Raw genomic sequence first — 26,076 nt, 5'->3', positions numbered from 1 at the left:
TCTTTGTGTCTCCCATTTTCCTCCCTTCTAGGTGCTTCGGGGTCCCTCGTGTAGTGTCCCGCGGGTCGGGACAGTGACCATTTCAGAACCGATGGAAGGGTAACTGAAGTCAGATGGGGGGGCCCCCATCCTGTCCAGGCTCAGTTCTGACACATCGTATTCTGCAGGGACCCCTGGGCAGACCTGTTACTGCTCTGTGGCCTGGTGACACTCCAGCTGCTCAGGCCAGCAGCACACCTGTTCAGTGGTGACCTGGGACCCCCAGCTACTCTTCTCTGTCCCCACATGCAGGAGCCTTGAGAGAGGGTTGTACAGTCAACAAATCACCCCGCAGCCTTTGTTGGCCCGCTTGGTCTCAGGAAGGATGTCTGGACCGTGAGTGAGTCCCCACAGACAGGAAGGGGACGAGGGTGGGCATGGGGCTCGTTCTGCTCCCAACAGTGACATCAATGGGCCTGTTTTCCCATGTAAGGGTCAGCAAGAAGGATGTTCCGCTTTGGTCAGCTGAGCTGCAAAATCAGTAGGTAAGATAATGAACATTTTGACACAAAGTGTTTTGAAAATGTCCTGGGACATCTGCTAGGATAATTAACAACTCATTAAAACAGACAGCATACCACTGAAAATACAAAAGTTACCACTCAAAATGAAAATGGAGGAGCCCCTGTGCTCACTGGTTTGACTGACGGAGGCCTTGGTTCAAACCCCAACACCACAGTTTGCTGTGTGACCTCCAAGTCACCTGTCCCCTCTGACGCCCAGCTTTCTCTTCCCCGGAAGTGCCAAAGACACCTCCGAGGGCCGTTGTGAAGAAATGAGGGCAAGTGTGTAAGAGTTCTTCGTCACATAAAAGTCACCCTGTTATTTCCCCTAGACAGGGTGTCTGATAAGCAGCATACACACTATGGATTGAGATGGCAGCCACACCGTGGCAAAGGAAACACACAGCGATTCTGCAAACTCCGCACCACAATATTTCCCCTGCATCACACTCTTCCTGCAGAATAGGGCTGGTGAACAAATGCACAAATGAGAAGCAGTACAACACAGGGTTACAGGCAGCAAACAAACCCAGTTGTCAGTTTTTCAGAACATTCAAGTGACTCCCAAGATTCTCCAAAGAGGTAAAGCCACAGCTGATCTGCAGCAGTACAGCGGCCAAGGGCGAGGGGACGGCTATTTCGACGACCTCAGAAGGTGTCCTGCCAATACACCAACTTCCGGAGGATGAAGTCAGTACCCCCAAGGGTGTATTCATTCCACTGAGATTCTGCAGGATCTGTTTTCTTCCTCGTAAGGCTTTTTATTTTGGCTGTTAGAATTACAACTAAAAGACGTAAGCAACATCTGAAACCTTCCTTCGAAGAGAGGTGAGGTTCCAAGGTTCTTAAGACCTTTAAGAAACTGCACACAACGGGGAGGTCCGAAGGGTGTAACCACTCAGGGCAAAGCAGGGTGCAAAGGAACCACTGGGCAGAGAAGATGAAAACCTCAGCAGGAAAAAAGAATCAGCCCCCCTATGACATCTGAGCCTCTCTGATGTTACAAAAGGAACTTAAGAGCCAGGATCAGGGAGAGCGGACGAGATCTGAGTGGGGTGCGCAGCGGGGGATGAGGGGCAGGGAGACGCAGCACACACTTCTGTGCACATCTGAATGTCCTGGGACACCCGTCCCTCAGCCCTCGGCTAACTGTCCAGGGTGCTGCCGAAGAGAAGGCCAACGGCAGCTCCCCACGCCATGTCCAGCAGTCAGAGGGTGTCACTGTCCACTCGCTGACACCTGTGTCCAACACAGAGCACCTGCCGTCTGTCCCACACGCAGCAGGCACATGGTCCAGGCACGTGGGGCAAATCAGAGAACAAATGAACAAAAGTCGCTCACTTTCCACCCTGACCCTGTCGGGTCGGACACCAACCGAATCCTTAGCCCTCCAAACGCGGCCGCCCTGCGCTGCCTGCTTTCCTCCTGCATCACTTTCCCACCAAACCCGCAGCCAGGACTCGGTGGGTGCCCAACCCTCAGAGGGACAAGCACTCTCGCAGGACACGCACGGCGTCACCTGGCGTGTGAGTTCACGCACAAGGCCCTCAGTCCTCCTGGCTCGTGTGTGAGAGAGCAGGTGCTCGCTCCTTATTTCATTTAATGAGTCTGGGAGGCTGATAGCAATCTACACCCTTAAGAAGATAAACAGTGCACACGCTGCTTCACTGTTTCATTCGGCTAATTCGATAAACAGGACTGTCTTTCCCCAAGAATCTGAGCTAACAAAGAGAATGCTGGGCATTGTAAAGAAATGTTGCATTTCAAATTTCAGGTTTAGCTACTAAATTTGGGGGCCTGCCTGGAGAAAATGAAGGCAGGCCCGCTGGCCAGGGCACCTGTCTGCCTCCTCCTTCCAGGAAAAACAAAACAAAACAAAACGCTCTTTGTCACCATCTCAGAGTCAAGCCAGAGACACCAGGACAGGCCAAACCCACACGGGGGCCGGAAGCAGGCAAGGCAGTGGCAGTGGCAGAGTGGCACCTGTGTGCCCAGATGGGGACAGGCGGGCTCTGCATCCGCTGTGCTGGCGGGAGGAGCGCGACAGGGAGTCCTGCCTGCGATCAGAGCTGCGGGTGGGCAGGTGTGGGGGGTAGCGGGGGGGGGCGGGGGGTGGCAGAGGGGACGGGTCTGGCATGCAGCTGTCATGTCCCTAGCCAAGAGCAGGACGTGTAGAGAGGCAGGTCTGAGGGGAGGAGGAAATTATACTTGTGCACAATGGACCTGAGATCTCTATAACATCCACGTGGAACCATCTAGAGAGCAGTGGGAAACACGAAACTTGGGAAGGAGAATCGGGCTACAGATGCAGCCCCGGCCACTCAGAGGGAAAACATAAGGTCTGCAGACAGGGCAACCCGCAGCCTCGCATCACATCACCGAGCACGTGGTGAGGACAGGCCTGCCACTCGTGAGGCCAGCGGGAAGGGAGTCGGGCTTCCGTTCCCAGCACTCACTCCCATGGCCCTGATCATGAAGGTGGACAGTCGGTGGGACCCACTGCAGCCGGGCCAGGGGCTCCACAAAAGGCCTGTGGGTCATGCTCAGCCTGGCCCCATCGGCGAGGCCCCCAAACCACATCAGGGTCTCTGAGCAACTATCACTCTTGCCTCAGAACTAGCTCCACGTGGTCTGATGGTGTCAGTTCTACAGGGTCCCCTAAGGGCCCCAGGCCACCTCCCAGCTGAGCAGGGGACAGTGAGCTCACCGGGCCCACCAGCGCATGGGCAGAGCCGACGGTCATTTCCTGACAAGCCCCACGGTGCCCACTCAGGAGGACACAGCACGGAGCCAGGAAGGAAGCTGAGCGAGGGAGCCATGTCCACTTTGCTGGTTCTCAGAACTCACTGCTGCCCACCGAGAAGCCCTCCCCTGCCTGAAACACGTCCACAACCCCGTCCTGTCACGCAGGCCAGCCTACTGTGAAGACACGGACAGTGGGCGTTGACTGCCAAGCACATCACTGCTCTGCGTGTGGACGAAGAGGCTCTGGCTGACGCTAAAGGCCAGAGCAAGTCGTAGCACACAGGAGGATGGGCGGACCTCACCAGGAAGCCGTGTGCTGGCGACGTATCCGCCAGACGAGGACAGTCACTGTGTTACGAAGCCTAGCCGTGTGCGTCCCAGAATATGAAATCTGTGCAATCCTCACTGGGAAATGCAAATTAACATTTTAGATAATCTATTAATTTTTGTTTCTAAATTTAAACTGCCCTCTGTCAATATCAGCATCTGAGCAACACATTAAATGCAAATTACTTTTTATTCACTTTCAATAGTGTCCACGGCCAGGACGAAGCAGGACAGTGGTTCACACCTGCGGTCTGCTTGGGTGACTGACCATGGACCCCAGAAAACGAGGCGCTGATTACACCGGCCCCCCTCTCCCCTCAGATAATCGATTTCTGCAGCCATCTAGGAAGTATGAGTCCTATGCTAGGACACAAGGACTCGGGGGCCAGCCAGGTGCGTTGATCAAGTGCACAGGTGAGAAGTCAGTCACCTGGGAACACGCTGGTCCCTGGGGCAGGAACACACAGGGCCTCGGCAGAGCTGGCTGGACTGTGGCATTCCCGCACTTCTCACAGAAAGGCACCACACAGACAGAGCTCACACCTGCCTGAATGGGGACAGGGCGGTCACACTGAGAAAACACCTTGGCTGCGCCCAGCGAAGGTGGCACAAAAGGAGAACACAGCAGGAAGCGTTTGGGGCTATCAGGCCCCCGCCACCAGCACTGTCACTCAGAAGTCAATTCTGGGGACTACAGTTGGGGTTTATCTTCTCTTCTGAGTCACCAATGTCGTGACTTCCTACTAAACAACCCCTGGCTCCTAGAGCAGTCTTAAGTGGAAATATGCCTTTGAATAATAAGCTCCCCGATTTGCGTTCCCACCAGTTTCTTTTGAACCTAAATCTTGCGCCTCTCTAACAGTTCACTGAACCAGTAGATTGAAAAAGTCTTATTCAAGTACTCTCCACTCAATATAACTTTTTAACTGTATCCGTGAGAAAAATCTTAAAATTGTCACTGGTCCGACCACCTACTGACACACAAGGCCCATCAACTTATCACTTCCTACCTGAAACACAGGTGGCCCTAGCCTAGCCCAGCCCTGCCCACACTGGTGACCTGGTCGCTGTGACCCCTGCGTCATGGCACTTCCATGCGTCCAGATTCAAGGTCCTTCAAGGGCAGATCAAACACCACCATCTACATCAGTCCTTGATCTGGGCAAGTTTAAGAATTTATTCTTTATTTCTCTTCTCTGGTAGTGCTTCTCATGCTGCTCCCATTGAAACATCATGAAATCACTTGTATCACATGTCATCTCCTCAGGAGAGCTGAGCCCCTGAGTCCCCAAGCACCCACGAGCGTGCTGCCCAGAACTCACGGGCGCGTGCCGCCTGAGAGCTGGCAGTAAGTCTGCGTCGGCGTCCTGCTGAACTGAACCCCGGTGAACATCCACCAACTTACAAACGAGCGTATTCCGCAGGCTCACATGTAAACCTGCTTTTTCTGAACTCTATGTGCATTTTCACAAGGTGGTCATTTAGGACACCTGAGGCCATGCTCCAGCACTCACTCCATGTGTATCATGGGACGACTGTCAATTTCAAGGACGTTTTGGAGATGCCTTAAGAACATGGCTTTGACACCTCACATTGTTCTAATGGGAACTCTGGGACAAGTCCCATTCCTGGGCACCAGTGACGATGGACCTGCCTCCTGTGTCCAAAAAAGTCATGTCTACACAGGCTCAACGGGTCGGCACCTTGAAAAAGCAGCAAGACAGACGCTGTAGACAGAACGCAAACTGGCACATCTTCAGAAGCAAAGGCTTCTCTACAAGAAGAGAAAAACATGGTCTGGGAACAAGTAGGCGCCAGAGCTCAACAGTGAAAACAGGAAAACCCTTAATTTACTGAGTTCGTCCCAGATTCCCGCTACCTGACAATTGATTCTGACAAACCAAATAAGCCTCAAAATAGATTAAAAACCAACAACCAAAAGTCAAAAGCAACACCCAGAATTCTTTTAATGGAACTGGAAATGGTCACAATATTGGAGGATTTCATACAGATGTCAGAAAGCACTCAACATTTAAAGCAAAATGGACCAATTAACTGTGATATATTTGTATGCTTCAAAGCGTGTGAGCCCCAGAGAACAGCTGACACGGGAGGGCGTGAAGGTGCTGCGGCCACCTGTAACAATCCATAACGGTGTCACATGTTCCGGGAGGAGACCATGCAGACCAAGAGTACAAAAAGGCTCTGACACCAACCAGCGGCCAGTCATTCCTAAGCCACGCAGCACCACAGACTTGACGAGTGACAGGACACAGCTGAGGCCATGGCAAGGGACTCAGCGGCTGAGCAGAGGGGACCCGCGGCCTGCACGTCAGGTCCTGGGGCACACTGGAATCTCCCAGGGCTCAGCTTGGGGGAAATGCATACCAATCCAGTGTGGTGACATCCAGTGGCCCGGAATGTGGCCGCTCCTTAGTAATCAACCACCACTGTAATCACAGGTCAACAAGCTCAGCCCCGCCTGTGAGTTTGTGCCTTTGGGAGCAGGAGCCAGGCTGTGCCAGGGAAGGCCATCCAGCAGTGGGGAAACATGGTACCCGGATGTTCACTCAGCCCCTAAGTGATGTCTGAATCCTCTTTATAACCAAACAAGCAACGGTGTGTCTTTGTAGGAGAGAATGCCGGCCACCCAGCTCCGTGTGGGCCAGTTGTGGCCCCAGCAAGGGTTTACATGATGAGCCCATGCCCTGGACAGGACACATGGGCCTCCCCAGCTGGAGCATGAGGCCCAGAGCCGTCCAGAGTGCATGCTGGGTGCGGGGCACGCCTCCGTCACCACATCTCCCTGACCGCCGACCTTAGAACCTATTTATGTGACACAAAGATGGACTGCCACTGAGTCCGGCTTTGTCTTTGTTTTCTGTTATCCACATTAAAACATGACCCTGAGTGATGCCACATGCAGGAGAACGCAAAGCAGGGCAGTTCAGACGAACGGTCCACAGCTGCCCAGCATGGCCCAGCAAGCAGGCTCTTTGCTCCATGGCATGTGGGTCTGAGCAGGGCTGCCATGCCAGCGCCTGCCGCAATACTCATTTCAGGGTCGCCGGGGTTGCTTTGCAGCTACAAAACTCCATCATGTTGCATCATCAATCGCAAGCCCCCTGAAAATCCACCCTCGTCCCAGCATCACAGACTTCCAAGAGCTGAAGGTCACCTTGTCCCGCTAGTTTAAGTTCCAGTGGACAAGACTGAAGCGAGACCCCAACTGGCAGGAGGCAGCAGGAAGCAGAGCTGGGCCCGAGTCCCAGTTCTGCGCTGGGACCCTCCGTTGTCAGCATGGCCACAGGTTGTATGGGATAACGCACAGGACAGACATGTAAGCTGAAGGCTGGAATCTGAGCAGCTCGCATTGTTTTTCTTGCTGACGGGAAAGACACTGTGGGGCATTAAGTCCTCCAGACACCCGTCTGCCTTCCCCTCGGCAGCGCACAGGAGGCGGAGAAAACCCACAACGGGACGGAGGAAACCCTAACCGATTTCATCTCTGGTAAACACTTTGATCCTTGTTTTCTTTTGTTTCCTTTCCTTTAAAATCATTTTTGTTTCCTTGCTTCAGTGCATAAGTATTAATCCACCTGAACCACTGCCAGTGACATTTTAAAAATGTGTCAATGGCTTCTTCCTCATAAATATATTCTACTTAATTACAACTTGTGGCAAAATTGGACTAACAGTGCACAGACCTCAAATGTCATTCTTGGGTCATGATGGCACAATTAAATACAATAATGCCTTTCCTCAAATTGGTACTGACATCCTAAATAACAGTACTCAGTACCCCGGATCTGATCTGACTAAAACAGTATGAAGAATGAGAAATATCTTCTCTGTGTATCACGTACAAATGACACGAGTGCGCACACATGTTTGTGACAGTGACAACAGCATGTGGGCTTCATGTCCTGAAGGCTCTGAGTGGCGGTGAGGCTCCCGGATGTGACGGCACGTACCTGTGATCTGCTCACAGGCTCAGATGCCGCCTGACATTCCATCCCAGACAAGGTAGACGGACCAAGGCGTCCAAACAAGGGATCTCCCACCATCTACACCCAGGGACCGAGCAGGCAAAGGATGTTGCAAAAGCCGCTGAGCTTATTAACCTTTAGTTTCCTTGGGGTAGAAAAGCTCCTAACGGGCAACAAACCATACTGGATGGCCATAAACTACACAGTGATTAGAACAGAGTGTCTGCACAAGCCGCGTGTCTGCCTGCGTTCTCAGCATGTCTCCCACACTCGCCACTCAAGGAGCATGAGGACAAAAGGAAATGCGTCTGGGGCACTCGGCACCACGTCTCATGGCAGCTGCGCCAAACCATCCCACTGCCACTGTTTTCATGGCCTTCAGCCCGTGAGGTTCTTGGCGCTCAGTCCCATGCAAGAAATTCTACAGTGGTTTTCCCAAGGCTGACCACTTCTCAGATTTGTCAATTTATCTGCTCATTAGATTTTCTCCTCAGTAAGTAGTCTCCCATTCTCCCACAAAGTTTCCTTATTTCCTTTCAGTCCTTGAAGGTGGTTAGGAGGCCTGTATCTCTGTCCCATTTACCTACTGTGTATCTTAGAAACATTTAATATAGTAGAAACTGAATGTGACTTGAATGACCAGGTTAGGGACAGTGACACATAAAGGGCTGGAGGTAACGAGGGTGCGATGACAGCGTCAGGGGCCTGCCCACCCCAGACACCAGGCACCCAGGGCGAGTCCTGCAGGCACTCGGCACTCAGTCAGCTTTGCCTGAACAAGGGGAGGGGACAAGGACTTTCATGGGCACAGAGCAAGGACGGGACGTCTTAGGCAGGGAGAGATTTAAGATGCACGGAACACAAATCATCAGCTGCATTACCTCCTCTGCTCACTGCACGGTTATGGCCCAAAGCATTCCAGCTCTGGGGACACAAAATGATGACAAAAGGTACCTACATCAAGAGGCTCCCAGTCCAGTGAGGGACCAATAAGTACACAGGGTGATGAGCTAGATGATGGAATTCAAGTAGAAATACAAATGGTCCAGGAAGCTTTCCAAAGGAGGTGACAGTAAAAACGGGGGCCAATACCAGTGAGCAGGCAGGCCTGAGTGGAGTCTGTGGCTCTGAACTTGGTCGTTGATGTAAGGGAGTCCCAGGAACCTGACGAGAGAAGGGACGGTGCTGAGCCCTAGATGGTTACCTGGTGCCTGTTCAGGGTCACTGGGCTCGGGGAGGAGGCACTGCGACGGGAGGTAAGGCCGGGGACACTGGGTAGTGGCTCTACAGCTCATCAGTTTGCAGGAAATGGGGCTGGAGAAAGGCAGGGCAGAAAGGGGCAAATGACATTCCCCAGGAAGAAGCCCTGTGTTTGCTGAAAGCAGACAGAAAGGTGCACAGGGGTTGGAAACGCGTATTTTACTTCTGATGTGCCATGGCTATCGGGATTTTCTCTGGCGCATAGAAAGGAAGGCCCCACGTAGCCAAGTGAGTCCCTTTCTGCCGTTCGGCCACGTCCTGTGCTGCAAGTCTGAGCTTCTGAATGCGGAACCAAGGTAGAGGTCACAGGCACGCTGGCGGCTGTCAGAGGTCACTGAGTGCCACCATGTACACGCCGCCACGGAGTCGGCACCGTCACAGGAAAACCCATGTGGGTGACCTGTGTTTGCTTGTGGAGCACAACTGCACTCTAAAATGACACCGTGAGAAAGCTAAGCAAAGGCCAAGCACTATTAACCTTGCTTGGGAAATCGTGATCCAACAGCTTCTCTCTGCCCCACAAAAGCACCTTTTCATCAGACCCAACGGAACCTCACGTCCGGACACACGGACCACTGAACGCAGAGCTCAGTACTACTTCCTTTCTCAAGGGCTTTCCTATCTTGCTGTCCCAACTACAGTTCCAGTGCAGACCCCGGGGCTCTCTCACTCACCAACACTGTGTAACTATGGAAATGGAAACCCACGTTTACAGTTTCTTTCCATCCTGAACATGAACCTAATCCCCTAGGAAGCTGCACTGGACACCCACTGGGGTCCTGCACAGACTGTTGTTACGACTTAATGTAGATAAACAAAGTCAGAGAGAACATGACCGCATCTTACGTGCTGAGCCCTTTCAGTCTTTGCCATGGACCTGAAACCAAGTTAGACAGACTAAAACATTAAAATAACAAGAATTAAAAAGGGTGGGGGTTTTTTTGTTTATTTTTCTTTCAAAGCCCCCCAAAATGATTTCCCATTTTGGAGAAAAACAATCCTTTAAGTGAGCAGCGTTTCTGATTGCAGTGCGACACTTACCAGAGATCACATCTTACCTCAGAGATCCACAGATAATAATTAACAAAAGAAAACACCATTTTTTTCATTTTAAAAATTTCTCTAAACACAAAAAGAAAATTGTGTGTTTAAACAAGTAATTCCACCCTATTTACTTTTCTAACACTCGTCCTTTCACGGGCCCTAAAACAACATTTTTTTTTCTTGACGTAAATACCAACAGGAAGTCAAACAGCAAACTGAAATCCTGCTGCTTGCAGACTCAGACACTTAGGAGGGAGAAAGGTGAAGTAAGTGCAGTTTTATTCACTGAGTGCTGAGACTGAGGTCACCTGGCTGTCCCCTTGGTGACTCGTGGTATAGCTGCTCATTCCAGAGAAAACACAGGTGTGGAATTCGGAAGCAAGACAGCCACAGCCTGACAAGAGTACCAAGAATGAGCGTAGCCAAGAATCTCATATTGAAAAGAACAGACCCATAAAACCCTAACTGGAAGAATCCTAACAGAGCGTCCACCTTGCGGTAAGCTACCAGCTGCGGTAAGCTACCAGCTGTGTGCCAGGCTGTGCTGGGCATGACACTGAATAATCCTGTCACTACAAAGTACCACCACAGGCAAAGACCTTCCCATTATACAGATGACAAGAGACTCGGAGTCCCAACATCTCAAGGTATAAACAGCTAAAAACATTCCACTAAGATGAATGATGCTGAAAAACTCCTGATCTTTCTTCCAGCCAAAGGTGCCTCTGACATTACAGTGTATCCAATATACAGGGCCATGTTGATGATTTTAGCGACAGGGGACGATGGCTCAGCAGCAGTAGAACTATTTCCATACCTACTACCTCCATCTCCTCCTTTTATTGATGTTTATTTTTTCCCCTTCCATAGAATTTCCATATGCTTAAAAACTATTAAATTGCATCTTGTAACATTCCAAATTCACTTTTAAAATGATCACTCATGTTGTAATAATAGCATTCAGTGCCCAGGTGGATAGAAAAAATAATGACCATAAATTTTTGTTTTTCTGTCAATTTGCAAATGAAGATGAGACTAATTCAGGCAACAGAGAAATTTAGACCCAATAATTCCTTCAAGTATAATTGCATCCATTTTATATTCTAAAAATGTAATAAAACCCCAAGCACACAGAGCTGGCTCAATGTTAAAAAATAAATTAATGTAATCTATCACATCAACAGGCTAAAATAGAAAAGATGCACAATCGTTATCAACAGGTGCAAAAAAAGCATGTGATAAAATCCAACACCCACTCATGATACAAACTCTTCATAAACTAGGAATACAGAGGTACTCCCTCAACTTTATAAATAACGTCTACAAAAACCCTACAGCCAATATCATGCTTAATGGTGAGAGACTTGAAACTTTACTGCTAAGATCAGGCACAAGGCAAGATGTCCTCTCTCACCACTGCTTTTCAACACCACATAGGAAGTCCCAGCTGATGCAATAAGACCAGAAAAGGAGATAAAAATATACAGATTGGGAAGGAGGAAATAAAACTGTCTTTGTTCACAGGTGACATGATCAACTACATAGAAAATCCAAAAGAATCAACAAAAACAATCCTGAAACTCATAAGTGACTATAGCAAGGCTATAGGTGAATAGGTGGGGTTTGAAATTAAACACACAAAACCATGTACATTAGCATCTCCGAAAATGACTGGCTTAGTACAGAACTAACAAAATGCATTTAAGGATTGTATGAGGAAAACGGCACAACCCTGATGAAAGATCTCAAAGAAATAAGTAAATGGAGAGATGCCCCACGTCCACGAGCAGGAAGACTCAATATCGTCAAGATGCCACTTCCTCCCAACTTGATCTGTGGATTCTGCACAATCTCAACCCATGCCTTTGGTGGATGGACAAACTGACCCTGCAGTTACCTACGGAGAGGCAAAGGTGCAGAGCAGCCAACACAGAAATGAAGGAGGAGACGAAGTCAGAGGACTGAGGCTGACGACCTCCAAGACTCACTAAAAGGCTACAGTATCAATGAAAGAACATTCAGACCAACGGAGCAGAAGCCAGAGCCCAGACACAGACCCACACACAGGAGCTGATCTCTGACAAAGGAGCAAAGGCACCAACTCGGAGCAGAGATGGTCTTACCCACAAGTGGTGCTGGGACAACGGGACATGGCATGCAACACATATGATCCAGACACAGACCTGATACTCTCCACAGAAATTAACTCAAAACGGACCACAGACCTAACATGAAAAGCACAACTATAAACCTCCTAGAAGATAACACAGGAGAACATCTACATGACCTTGGGGATGGCAATGACCTTTTAGGTCCAACACCAAAGGCACAATCCATGAAAGAAATACCTGGTAAGCTGTGTTTCATTAAAAACTTCTGCTCTGCAAAAGGCCATGTCAAGAAAATTAGGAGGCAAGACACAGAATCGGAAAAAATATTTGCAAAGACACGTCTGATAATTGACTGTTATCCTAAATACACAAAGAACTCTTTAAACTCAATAAGAAAACAACCTGATTTTAAAATGGGCCAAAGACCTGACACCTCACTGAAGAAGACACACAGATGGCAAATAAGCATGTGAAATACCCCCCGACACCAGGTCACCAGGGAAATGCAAATTAAACCAACCAGGAGACACCACTGCACACTCCTCGGAGGTCAGAGCCTCCCAAGTCCAGAGCACGAGACACCACGTGCTGGAGGACGTGAAGCAGCGGGAACCTCAGTCACTGGGGAGTTGGAGGACAGACGGGGCATCCACCGTGGAAGGCACCGGCGGTTCCCACAAAACTGACGTGCTCTCCCCAGCGGCCCAGCGATCACACTCCCTGGCACTCACCCAAAGGAGTGGAGAACTTATGTCCACACAAAACCTGCACACACACACTGGCAGCAGCTTTGTTCGTAAGTGCCAAACGTGGAAGCCACCAAGATGTCCTTCAGGAGGTGATGGATAAAACTGTGGTCCATCCAGACGATGGAATATTGTCCTAAAAAGAGTGAGCTGCCAGCCATGAAAAGACGTGGGGGAGCCTTAAGTGCTTGTCACTAAGTGAAGGAGCCCATCCGAAAAGGCCGCATGCGTGTGATCCCAACTGTGTGCCATTCTGGAAAACTACGAGACAGCAACGATCCGTGGTTGCCATGGGTTAGGGGGACGGAGGGGTGAACGGGGGAGCACAGAGGGTCCTAGGGCAGTGAAAACACTCTGTGTGACCCCAGGAGGGTGGACACGTCATCAGACATTTGTCCAAACCCACAGAATGCACAGCACCAAGGGGGAGCCTGATGTCAACTGTGGACTCGGGGTGACGACAACGTGTCATGTAGGTTCATCAGTTGTAACGAAGGTCCCACCTGTGGGGACGTTGGCAGTGGGGGTGGCCGTGCTGTGGGGGGGGGGGGTGAGAGGTGTAGGGGAACCGTTTATTTTCTTCTCAATTTGTTGGAAACCTAAAGCTGTTCTGATTAAATTAAGTGTTTTGCAAACTTTAATAAAAATACTTTTTCTCCACCCTTCACTCTCATTTATCTATGAATTTACTTCTATGGTTAACCTCCCATTTTATGAATCAGGAAATATCTCAATATCCTTAGAGTTTTAATCCCCTTGTAACTAGTCACGAAATGTATTTGAATACATCTGTGCCTAACATGCAGTGAAGACTATAGACACTAAACTTTTTTTTTCTTTTCTTTTTTAACTACCATCATGAAAAAAATTCTGGATCTAATATTTTAGATAATGACATAACTTTCTCACCATTTGCATGAGTTTTTGTTGTCAGAATAGGACTCATGGGAGACTTTAAGTGTGAGTGTAAAATCTGGACCTATTAGGACAGTCACCAGAGCAAAACCTAACAGAATCAGATCCAAGTGTTGCTTTGTTTATAGAAACAGATACGAAGTGAGGTGGAGCGGTGAGGGTCAGACCTCTGACACGGAAGGAGTGATGATGCTGTATTTTAGGTGACACTGTTATCTGTGAAGGCAGCATTGCCACCAACAGTGAGGCATCTGTGGCTCCTTTACAACTGACTAGCAGTTGGCAAAGATTAATTACAAATCATTAATTCGATCTTCATCCTTAGCCTTTTAGAAGCTATTAATTTTAGGTATTAAATTTGGATTTTGCCTGTCAGGTTTATGAACACAGTGACATTCAAAAGTTTAGCAGAATTTCTCCACAGAAATTACTCTAAGATTGACAACAACAATTAAAGTGACATAAAAATCAGGGCGTCATGTTTAAGGTGAGACTATCCTGTCCTTTTGGTGATACTTTCTAGGATGGGTCCTTGAATTAAACAAAATCCAGGACCCAGTCATGTATGACCCGAGCGCATGGTATCTACATTTTTTAACTTAATACTATTTATTTTGGATGGCGGCTTGTGTTTCCTGGATCCAAAAGCTATAAACTCATCCCGCCTGAAGAATATTCTTATTAACAAGTGGGACCCTCAGGGGTATCTGTCTTCTGGGAAAATTACCGAGGAACTTTCTTACACCTCTTCACAGGTAAACTGCCGACCTATGGCGTCGTCACCATGAGACATGAACACCAGGCAATTGCTCGAGCAGCGAGCACCATCATGGCCACCGCGGCTCAGCACTGGCCGGAGGTCCCCTCTCCTCCCCAGCAGCCGTCAGAAAGGCCCAGGGCCAGGCCTGGGACGCAGGCCCTCCCAGGGAGGGCACGGCACTGAGAAGACCTGACTCAAACCAGCATTTGCTGACAGAACTGGTGGGTGGACGGTGGTGGGTGGAGCCTGATAAAGAGGGTGCGGGTCACGGACAGCGTCCGATGTCTGCATGCGGGCTGGGACCTCCGAGGGCTGGGAGACCTGCAGGCTGCAGGGAGGTTCTGTACAGCTTCAGGGACTGCGTCCCCAGCACCGATGGGACCGGGCACATAGTAAGCCTGCACCCACACTGCCCAATGAGGAAATGAATGAGGGAGCCTGGGCCATCTGATGGAGAAGCTTTGAGGCCCACACGGGGCACAGAAAAGGCTACTGCAGGCAGCGGCAAACTGTGTCACCCTAGGGACTTCCTTGTACATGACACCCAGGCCCATCGTGGATGGAGCTGCTGGCGAGGGCTGCACACTTCTCCCTGGTCACGCAGACAACGAGCTGCATGGGCACTTAAGTGTGCTCGTGTCAGCGCAACAGCGAGGCACTCGGTGGCCCATGAGTTGCTCTGAAGTTCTCCTCTTGTCAGGCCAGGGCACGGTCACTCTGGTTCAGCATGCCTGCCTGGGAAACGCATCTGCTGATTCAGTCCTCCACGGGCCGGACAACGACAGCCCGCGTGGTGTGGGACACACAGGCAGACCGGACTGAGCTGCAGGGGTGGCCTGGGCTGTGCCAGCACATTCCGGCTCCTCTCCCAGCTTCTCCAAGGCGTCTTCCACTGGCTTTTCAGCTCTTGGTTGTCCTCCAGACAAGCGCGGCTGCCAGAGAAAGCCTGTTTGTTGTTGGAATTAGTGGAACAAATGTCACCAAAACCCAGATGCCACCAAATGCAGTCCTAAAACACAGCTCATCTTAGATTGATAGTGGTAGAAATTCACACTTTAATTGCATGCTTATGATTTAACTGAATGCGCAGCTCTTACATGATGTAAATGTTCCGTGCACAGCCTCGTTTCGGGATGCAGCACCTGTCAGCCGACTTACCCTCCGACCAGAGGGGCTGAGACTTAGGAGACGGCGCCTTAGCACCACGATGGTCCCGCTCAGGGGCCATCCGCTGCTGTGTGACCACGCAGACACGGCCTGGACCTTCAGAGTGACAATGTGACAGGGCGATGGGACCCTGTGTCTGGAGCCGTGCCCTTGCCACACCAGCTGTGCCACTACGGACTCCTGGCCTTGCGTCTTGCTGCCCCAGGCCTCCAATTTCAGGGTCAAATGGTCACCACTCCTGGAAAGGCCATCGTGCCCTCACTGTCAGCCACACATGGGCACCTACGGACTCTCAAGTCTGCAGCTCGGCCCGTTCAGGACACCGGGGACTTCTGCACAGGTGCAGCGTGGGGCACGGGCCCGGGGTCCAGCAAAGCAGTGTGTGCGGGTCCAGCTGGGGTGTGGGAGGGGGCGGGGCGGGAGGACAGGAGGCAAATGGAAAGGCCGCATGCGAACTGGCCAGTCCTCACTGCAGCCGGCCATGTGTCAGAGGGCACACGCATCCTGCGAGAGGATGGGCTGGTACGTGGTCCCCAAGGGTCCGGGCGTTCTGTCGAAGATGGTCTGCCTCACCTACTGGCACACGTGCTTATTAACGAAACCTCTAATGTGAGAGATTAGTTATTTATGTTCCACAGACAAACACGGCATTGTGTGCCCTGCACTGGGCAGGCTTTGTGCAGTGTGGCCTGCTAATTAGCAATTCCCAGCTCAATGAAATGCAGACGCACAGCTGTGACAGCCTTCAGCTGGCAGGAGCCGGCAGTGCCTGATACCGGCTCTTTAGAGAGAAAAACAAAAGGCCCTAAAGCTGCATAGAAAGTTCCTGAGGCCCCGCTCAGCTGAAAGCAGCAAATCGAGCTATGTACACAGGACGGTACCCACGCAGGTCAGCTAGCATCTACGGCGCATCCGTCCTCGCTGGGATGGAGAGAGCAGCCCCATCTTGGTCAGTTTAGCTGAACTCACATGACGTAATGTTTTACATACAATTTCCATCAAATCATCAAAATTTATAAAAACTTTATTACTGAGTCCAGAGAGGTCAACTAAACTATCCATACTAGACACAACTCAGGAAGTCTGTATACTTTTTGAAAATGGAACTTTTCTGCATTCAGGTTGCACATAACCTAGCACACCAATCACCCCCTTCTGTCCTTCCCTAACTTTCTCCCTGGTAACACCAAACAGGTAACACAAACGGCTGAAATAAATGGAGACTCTTCTAGCTTCACAACAGAAAAGTGGCCGCATTCCGCCATCAGAATAAATGTCTACCCTTTAAATCATAAAGTCAGTAAATGCGTCTCATGCAAAGTTTTATTTATGAAGCAAGTTACTTAAGACTTAACTGAAATAACTGTAAGTTGCAAAAAAAGAAATAAAAAGGAAATCAAGTATGTTGTTTGGTGGGCACGGTGGGTGGAGGACAGGTGAGTGAGAGGGTCCCAATTACTGCTTATTCTCTTAGGGATTTATTTATTTCTGTAACTGAGCCAAGCATTCGTGAGTCTAAGCTTGGCAGCAGAGTGGGGAAATTCCCTACTTTTTCGTTACTCTATAAAGTTTTCAACTAAGCATGAAGTTTACCAAAATGAAATCAAATTTGCAAAGGCTTTTAAGCATTTTCCTATAATTTCAATTTTTGCCTTTTGGAAGAATCACGTTTCACAAAATCTATTCAAAAAATTCTCTATCACCAAATGCAGAAAGATACAATTTTTAAATTGAGAAGAAACCATATTCTGCATGTGGCTTGGTGTGTTTTAAGATTCTCTTTAAGATTACAGTTCAAGGAAAAAAGTCCTTTAATAAAATGCCAATTCAATAACATTCTCTGAAAAAAAGATGCATTTTCTGTATTGCACAAAATAAAACCAAATGATGGTTTGAATTTTTAACCATGTTTTTTTATAAATCAAAGACTATCTCAACAGTATTTCTAATTATTATTGATGACTTACAGAAAGTCGAGCTCCCTATTTGTAAACTGTAAATCGATCCTCCCCACACCCACCTGTTCCTGCCCTCCCCAAACACCTGGCTTTATGAAAACATCATGAAAACGCACCCACAGACACACCTCCCTGACCTGCTTCTGTGACCACAACCATACCAGAATCACTGCTTGGAGAGAAGAACGTGAGTCTGTATTTTAATGTATATGTGGCGCTCAGAATGTTCTAGTTCACACCATCACTAAAGTGGGAGAAACCTTAAAAACCAGTCCAATCCCACCCACTGACCCCACAATTTAGGGACAAGGAAAACGAGACTTGCCCCCCCACCCAGTCCGCTGCACCCGTGACTGACACAGCCCATGGAAAAGCCTGTCAAAGGGGCAGTGTGAATTCAGTCTTGTGGCAACAATTACAGTCATCCAGAGACACAGGGCCACGTGTATGTATCCCCAGCTAACAGTCCAAACAGAGATCGGCCGCGATGACAGCTGGACTGTCCCCTCTTTACCTCCGTTCTTGGACTGCATCCCTGGCTGTGCCCCTCCTCTTAGGTGCTCACTTCTCAGCTCTTGGGGTCCCCCGTTCTGCTTGTAAGGGGGTGCTGTAAGCTCTGAGCCAAGCTCTCCCCTACTCCCAGCTTTAGCTCAGTCACTGGGCAGCCGACCCCATGTCTGAGCACCCGGCCCCTTTCCTGTCAACTCCACGCTCACACACTCACAGGTCAACTTGACATCGGTACCCATGAACCCACAGGTTTCTCAAATCCAACATGCCCCCAACTGAACTATGCGTCTGCCCTCAAACACCTGGTCATCCCTCGGTCTTTCCCATGAAGGAAATGCCAGGGTGGGAGGCACAGAGGGAGACAGGGTGACCGGGTAGGGGGCACAGAGACGGGTGGAGGTTGGTCGCTCTGGTTGCTTTGTGGTGCGAAGAGAGCATAGGACAGTGGGTTGCATGCTGCTGGGACGGGAGGAGGTGGCTTCTGGGGGAAAGTGCGGGAGGGGCTTCCTGAGGGACCTTGGGATCTTTCTAGAACAGATGTTCTGTTCACGGTGGACAGTGTTTACAGCGATACATCAGAATTCTCAAACCTCCTACCAGAAGAGATTCTCCCAGCAGCACGTGCTACTTCCCGAGGATGTGCCTGGACAGACGACAATGGCCTTGGTGGTGGGTCCCCTCAGGGCCCAGCTGGTGGTCCTGACGCTGCAGGACCGTGGGTGGTCCTGATGCTGCAAAAGTCTCTGGGCTCCCGGAGCAGCCCCCTGCACAGGCAGTAGACCCATGGCCGGCACAGTCTGGTCATTCTGGTGCCCGGTCCTTGCCCTGCTCTGGGCTGGGGGTCTGGGGGTACTTTTCTGTGCCTCTCTGATTTCAGATGGAATTAGGACTCGTTCTGGATTAATGTCTTCCTCCAATGTCCGCTTCTCTGGCTGTGTGTCCTGTTTTCTCGCCACAGAAACCCCGTCACAAAGCAGCTCTCTGCCCCAGGAGGACATGGGGCAGACCAGGGACCAGGCCTGTGTGTCCAGGGTTTGCAAATATACAAGGGAGATGCCTTCAGCACAGAAAGATGCAGTGGTTCTCACAGCACCAAAAGATGTCCTGAGTTAGCCAGTCAATGTAAGAATGGGACACTAAAAATAAACCCTTTCTCATTCTTTTGTACGTATTGTTATGTCGCCAGGCAGTGAGCGTTTCCAGATAGCTGTGCAGTCTAGGACACTGCACTTGCGACTAGATTGTGGGTATCAGACTGTATGTGAGAACAAATAATCTCACCACGTAACTTAGAACTTCAGAAAGTAGGCATTGATGTAATAAGACTTTAAAATCACGGCCTGCTTTGATCCAATGCTGTTTAACAACCTGACATAAAACATTTTTAGAACTTTGTGGAAAAAAAAAAAACAAAAAAAAAACACGTGGAGGTGGAGGAGAGCTGGGGAGAGGAGTGGAGGGTCCTGGCCCACAGCCCTGGCCTGACGAGTGAGGCCGCATGTGGACGCTCCTCTCAGGGCCGGGCCTGAGGGTGTCACCTCCATGCAGAGCAGGACTGTCAGGGGGCTGGCTCTCCAGCTGTGCAGTGGGGTCCCAGCTCTTCTCAGTCTAGAAATCCACATCCCCACACACACTAATGCTGGTGCAACATATACTGAGGATAATGAGTCTCACCCGAAACACATCACAGGACATCAGCAATTACGGATCACACAGTGTCTGAGGTTGGTCCCGGGAACTTGTCACAGACCAGTGGCCGTCCCAGGACCACAACCTGCCCTCTAGTCCCTGCTTCAGGGAGCATGTCCTGGGGCTCTGGTGGCAAGGACTCCCGGGATGGCGGAGGATTCTCGAAGGGCAGGACCAGAGCTGTGACAAAGACGCAGGCTTGGGCAAGGCCAACACTGGGGCTGACCGCCCAACCTGCCCTCCAAGCCCGAGGAGGAAAGCCTAACTTGTCCTCTGAGGGTTCCAGGTTATCGAGCCTAATGATCCAGGTCAGCAGGTCTGAGTGTGGACGAGTCTGGCTGGATGAGCCCGTCACTCGTGTGCCTGGAGTGTCCCCACAGGCCCCTCAGGGAGGGGAAGCAGGGAACGATAAGGGACAAGGGTGGAGGCCTGAAAACCCATCGGTGTCACCAGCCACAGGGGCAGCTTTCCCAAGTACCAGGAGCTACGCCCCCTCAGTGTCAACCCATCAAGCTTCTGCTCACCTCCTGAGACACACAGGCGGCCCAACGCCCACACAGCTCATGGGCTCATGACTGTCCTCCACTTTGCGAGAAAGAGAAATAAATGTCCCCGAGACGGCCCTGGCAGCACCGAGCGCCCGTCCCTAAGATGCGGGCAGCAAAGCCACAGACACTTCTGCGTCCCGCCCATGCCTCAAACTGTCCGTCTGCTCAATGAGGAGCGGTCGGTAACCTGCTGCAGCAAATACAGCTCATCTCCAATGACAAGCGTTACTAGTCATGAGAACAAGGCCTGACCCCAAGGCACCCTGCCCGATCCTCTGAGGGGACGTGGACCCCCGTGCTGAGTCCCAGAGCCTGAGGCTCAAGGCCAGCACCACTGGCAGGGACAGCCACGTCCCCCTCTGGTGACACAATGAGTGAGTGTGGTGGACACGACCCTCAGTCACCCCCCCAACACCACAGCACAGGGTCTCCCAGTCCCCACACAGCCGCCCGCAGGCGGTAAGCAGCAGGCACAGAGAAGAGTTCTGACACGTGACGTGAGAGTGATGGGGTCCCCAATAAGGAAGCCCTGTGAGGGGTGCGTGTTTTGACCAAATGAGACCCATTTTAAAACAGGTGTTTTAATCAACATGGTTCAAGGGTTATAACCCCACGTCTAGCCTTGTACTTCCTGAGATGATGTGCCTTCCGCATAGCGTGTTACTAAAATGGCCTTGGTTTTCCACACCTGGGTGAGTGTTGTCTTCCCCAGACCTCAGCCCAGACCTGTGGTCACTCTGCGTGGCTGGGAGGACCAGTGTCCGGGGTCAGGGAGACCTGCCAGGAAGCCGATGGGTGCTGCTGCGCTTTGTTCTCACGACCTCATCTGCTCGCATGGGTCAGTGAACCTGCTGCTCAGTGGCTTGCTTCCCAAGGCTGTGTGGGGGGCAGTTTGGGTGATGGACAGAATGACAGGCCCTCCCGACACGTTTTTGGCCTCCTATCTGACCCGTATCTCCTCTCCCCGTGACTAAAGTGGCCTGAATAAAAAACGTCCCTACAACTGGTGAGATGAAGACACCTCTGACCGTCCGGGCCACCCAAGGCACCCATCACCTCGTAGGACAGCAGCAGCTTCTGTCCCCGCTCAGACAAACCCGTGGGATACAGGGGCACCTGTTAGCTCCTCTACTGGGAAACGGACGGTCACCCCCTTTTCTCCACATCAGCGACACTAGGTAGCTATTCTGTTCACTGAAACAACGGCCTGGATGCCAGGTTGCTTAATGGCTGGAATGGAATGCGACATAAACCGGGAATAAACAGGTACGGCTGTAATATTAACAGCATGGCTATGCTGGCCGAATCACCTGTTTCTGGGCAGTTGTTTGTGTTCGACGCAGTTGATTTAATACTGAATACCTGAGGGCCTGCCATCCCCAGGGCCTTGGGGTGTGGATGACAGCCATGCTGTGAGGTGACGCACCCACCCACATTCTGCTGGGCAGGGTGGGGGTGGGTGCAGACTGAAACACCCCAGATCAGGGCTGCAGGCTGCAAAGATGACCAAGGTCATGGCCTGGCAGGGCCAGACCACATCAGCTGACGGGCAACCACGTAAAAGCCATCACTGAAACATGTCAATGCTAATAACTGACAGGTGCCCAGCATACGCGAGGGACACTTGGGGGCCTTACTGTCCTCCCCCTCAGAAAAGCTGCCATTACGTCCTACTAGATGTCATTACTGCATCCACAGTAAAGGACCAGGTTCAACAGGGGTCTGCCTATATGCCTTCCGGGCCAAAGCGAACCCATTTCTAATGTGTCTCCATGTCCCCAACTGTCCTGCTCTGACAGGAGACAAGCCACTGCATGGAGGTGGCCTGGCCCTGTGTCTGCCCTTTAGCTACACCTGCACAGACCCCAAGCCGGCAGCCCCGTGGCAGGCAAGCTGCTAACATGCGTACAAAACGACCCACGACAGGAACTTCTTCACTTTCCACCAGCTTACATTTGGTCACCAAAGGCATGGGTTACGGCTGATTTCTATGACCCCAGCTCTAACGCATACGTAAGGGCCCACCTAGCTGAATGTGACTGTCGTGTTAAGCCCTCACAATCTCTGAGACCTCAAGTAACGATCAGAGGAACTGCACTCTTTACCAAAAAGCAAACTGTCTATGTTTCACCCGGCTCTGCCCCAACGACGTGTGGGCCCTGGAGGAGCTGCTCAGACTCTGGGACCTCCTACATGACGAGTGGACCATTCTCTCTATTTTGAGAGAAAAGTAGATAAAAAGAGCAGAGCTGAACTGGAGACTCTGCAGAGTTTCTTCATGCTCAGACAGTATAAAGTTTTGAAAAAGAGTCTTTTAGGAAGTTTCCGGATGCTTTCATCCCAGGCTGTGAAATCCAATCCAGTGTCATGACCAGACCTGGAAAACCCACCCACCTTTGCAAGGTGCTGAGGCAACTGACACGGAGCTGCTCTTGGAGAAGCATGAGTTCCACAGCCACTTGCCAGGCCCTAAGATGTCAGTATAACAACGAGACCACAAATAACCCAGGCATTTGAAAAACTCCCAGGGCCCTCGCATGGGACAGATGTGCTAGAGAAACCCCACCAGGAACACGTGTGTCCCTAAACGTACAAACCTCACTGGAATGAGACATACTGAGTGAGATGGTCATTCTTCAGAATGGCCACTGTTAGAGGACGTAAATGGCACACGGAGATGAAAGTGGTCCTTCACACACACGGGACAAGAGCAGGCAGGTCAGTCCACATGGCACATCTGTGAGCATTGCTGTGTCCACCTGGGGACAACTGGCACGGCCAACAGTCAGCAAATGAAAGGCACAGGTTCCAATGAGTTGCTACGAAAGGCCCAGCAGGAAGAAAGCAGGGAAGCCCTCAGAGGGGGTGAAGCCAGAAAGGACATCGGAACAGAAACACTGCACTACCCTCCACGAGGCTCTGAAAGCCATCGGAAGGCACGTAAAGGACCACTGGGTGAAAGTGGTGGGGAAGCACGCCTGGATCTCGGGGAGAGGCCAGCCCCACGTGTCCACACCACACAGACGCACGCAGGTAGCATTTCTGAAATGTCGTTCCGTGGCCATGTCAGAAAAGTCCGAACAACGAGCGAACCCCAGTAAACTCTGCCTGGTGCCTGTGTTCACCTGAGGCCTAGGGGAGAGAATGTGGCACCAGACAGTGACAGCCAGAAACAGCAAGTGAGGGGAGACACCGCACGCTGAAGTGACAGCAGAGGCCCGGCCTGTGTCCCCGCGAGTGCCGTCAGAGGCCAACCCCAGACCCAGAGAGCTACCTGCTGGCGGATACCTGAGCACAAACGGGGACTCGCCCGCAGCCCCACTGGCAGGAAGGATGAGCTGTGCCCCAGCGGGGAGACCAGTTTCACTCGGGCCTACAAATGAAGCTGCCATGGGGTGGCATCCCCAAACCGTCACTTCAAGTCAGATGACCCCTAGTTTGGGAGTCACCACCCCGTTTCACTGGTGGGCATCCACTTTCCAGAGTTATGGTGCTAAGGGAACCCGTTCAGGTGGGCTCTGTCTGCTGAGTCCACCTCAGCAAAGCTGGGCAGAGGCCTGTGACTGCGCTTTAGGGTGGGACTGAGGGGCTGGGATTCACTGAGGCATCGTCCCTCACAATAGCCAAGGTGACCCTGTAGCTACATCTGTTCACCTGCCACAGCTACGACTTAATCACAAACCGACTTCCCGGCCATCCCGACCCCACGCAGTAGCCCCAGGCTATACGGACATGCTGAGAGTCCAGTCCTGGCAGTGGCCCTCCCACCAGCACAGGGACGGTGGTGGCTCTGCGTTCCCACTGCCGGCCCTTCCTGGTAGTTATCAAACAATCTAGCCAGGTGTGCTGCCACCGCGGGCCGGGGCCCACCCCGCAGGACCCCCACCCCGCAGGACCCCGCCCCCCGCAGGTCCCCCCCCCGCAGGCCCCCCCCAGCCTTACCGCGGGCGCGGGGCCCACCCCGCAGGTTCCCCCCCCAGCCTTACCGCGGGCGCGGGGCCCACCCCGCAGGTTACCCCCCCCGCAGGTGCCCCCCCGCAGGCCCCCCCCAGCCTTACAGCGGGCGCGGGCCCCCCCCCGCAGGTCCCCCCCCGCAGGCCCCCCCCAAGCCTTACCGCAGGTCCCCCCCCCGCAGGCCCCCCCCAGCCTTACCGCAGGCCAGGGGCCCACCCCGCAGGTCCCCCCCACACCCCGCAGGCCCCCCCCAGCCTTACCGCGGGCCCCGGTCCCGCCCCCGCAGGTCCCCCCCCCCGCAGGCCCCCCCCCCGCAGGCCCCCCCTCAGCCTTACCGCGGGCCCCGGTCCCGCCCCCGCAGGTCCCCCCCCGCAGGCCCCCCCCAGCCTTACCGCGGGCCCCGGTCCCGCCCCCGCAGGTCCCCCCCCCGCAGGCCCCCCCCCGCAGGCCCCCCCCAGCCTTACCGCGGGCGCGGGGCCCACCCCGCAGGTCCCCCCCCGCAGGCCCCCCCCAGCCTTACCGCGGGCAGCGGGCGGGCGGGCCGGGTCAGGATGCCGCCCACGTACACCACGTTGGGCAGGCTGGGCCGCGGGAACTCCAGCGCCACGTCGGTGCAGAGCATCCAGAGGCTGGGGCCGCGCACCAGCTCGTGCATGGACGTGGCGGGCCGCAGGCCGTGCTTGCGCAGCAGCCGGTCGTACTTGGGCAGCACGAGCAGGCTGACGCCCAGCCGCGACACCAGGTACACGCCCGCGTTCTTCATGCGCTGCAGCAGCCCCATGCGGTCCGTGAGCAGCGAGTTGAACTCGGGCACGTAGGCCAGCGGCGCGGGCGCGCCCACCTCGGTGGGGTACCACAGGCCGGTGGAGAGCACGGCGTACTGCACGCGCAGCAGGTGCGCCAGCACGAAGCCGCACATGTCGTTGGGGTCCACGAGCAGCAGGTCGAAGCGCTGCCTGCGCAGGGCGCGCACCAGGCCGCGGTTGCCCAGCACCAGGTCGCAGTTGCGCACGTAGTGGTCCAGGATGTCGAACAGCTCGATAGCCGTCAGCGTCCCCGAGAAGATGCTGCGCATCTTGGCCTGCAGGAAGGCGTCGGCCGCCGAGCCGTTGAAGACGCCGGGGTAGCGCTGCAGCCCGTAGTGCGGCGACGGCGCCAGCTCGCGGCCCTCCGACAGCAGCAGCACCGGCCGGTGGCCCCGCTGGTGCAGGGCGGCCGCCAGCGTCTGGAAGATGTACATGTGGCTCTCAAACATGATGGGCGGCACGATGACGATGTGGGCGGCCCTGGCCAGCCCCAGGGCGCTGCACAGCAGCACGAGGTACGGCGCGCAGGAAGTCATAGCTGCGGCGACAGACAACACCTTTACAGCACCCCACGCTGCTCCGACCCCTCCACCCCCGAAGGCCTCAGGCTGGGCGGCCGGGCCAACACAGGCTGGACATATATGTACAGTGCGTCAGCTTTGCAGCTCAGCGGCATGCAGCCCGCAGTGGCGCTGCACTCAGGGACCTAGGACAGCTCCCCTCTGCATGACAGCTGCCATACCTATGACTCATCTGCCCATCTTTTCTCTGCACCTGAAAGTTACCCGGGAAGCAGAACGAGGTGCTCGGTTTCCAGGCACACAGCATGTGTGTCTCTCATTTAAATCTTTTCATCTCAGCTGCAGCATTCCCAATTAGGACCAAAGAAAGACAGTTTTAGAGAATAATCCTGCTGTAGGACTTGTACAGCAGAGACATTTTCCACAGGAAAACCCATCTTTAATGTGTATTTGCCCTTTATCCAAATGCCACTGAGTCCCCTAG

The 26,076-nt window shown here is 52.6% G+C and overlaps 1 protein-coding gene across 4 annotated transcripts in view; it reads right to left on the bottom strand.

Moving 5' to 3' along the window:
* Positions 1–26,076, bottom strand: part of UGT8 (UDP glycosyltransferase 8) — a 122,002-nt gene that overhangs the window by 10,044 nt on the left and 85,882 nt on the right. For all 4 annotated transcript variants that reach the window (XM_081076817.1, XM_081076816.1, XM_081076815.1 and 1 more), the window contains one exon: positions 24,786–25,609. In XM_081076817.1, the coding sequence (XP_080932943.1) occupies positions 24,786–25,607 (822 nt within the window). In that variant the 5' untranslated portion in view covers positions 25,608–25,609. The remainder of the gene's footprint in view (positions 1–24,785; positions 25,610–26,076) is intronic.

The sequence above is a fragment of the Rhinolophus hipposideros genome, assembly GCF_964194185.1.
Source record: "Rhinolophus hipposideros genome assembly, chromosome: 16".
In the NCBI taxonomy this organism is placed as follows: domain Eukaryota; kingdom Metazoa; phylum Chordata; class Mammalia; order Chiroptera; family Rhinolophidae; genus Rhinolophus; species Rhinolophus hipposideros.
Note: the sequence above shows the minus strand (reverse complement) of the source record. Positions and strands in the feature narration are given on the sequence as shown.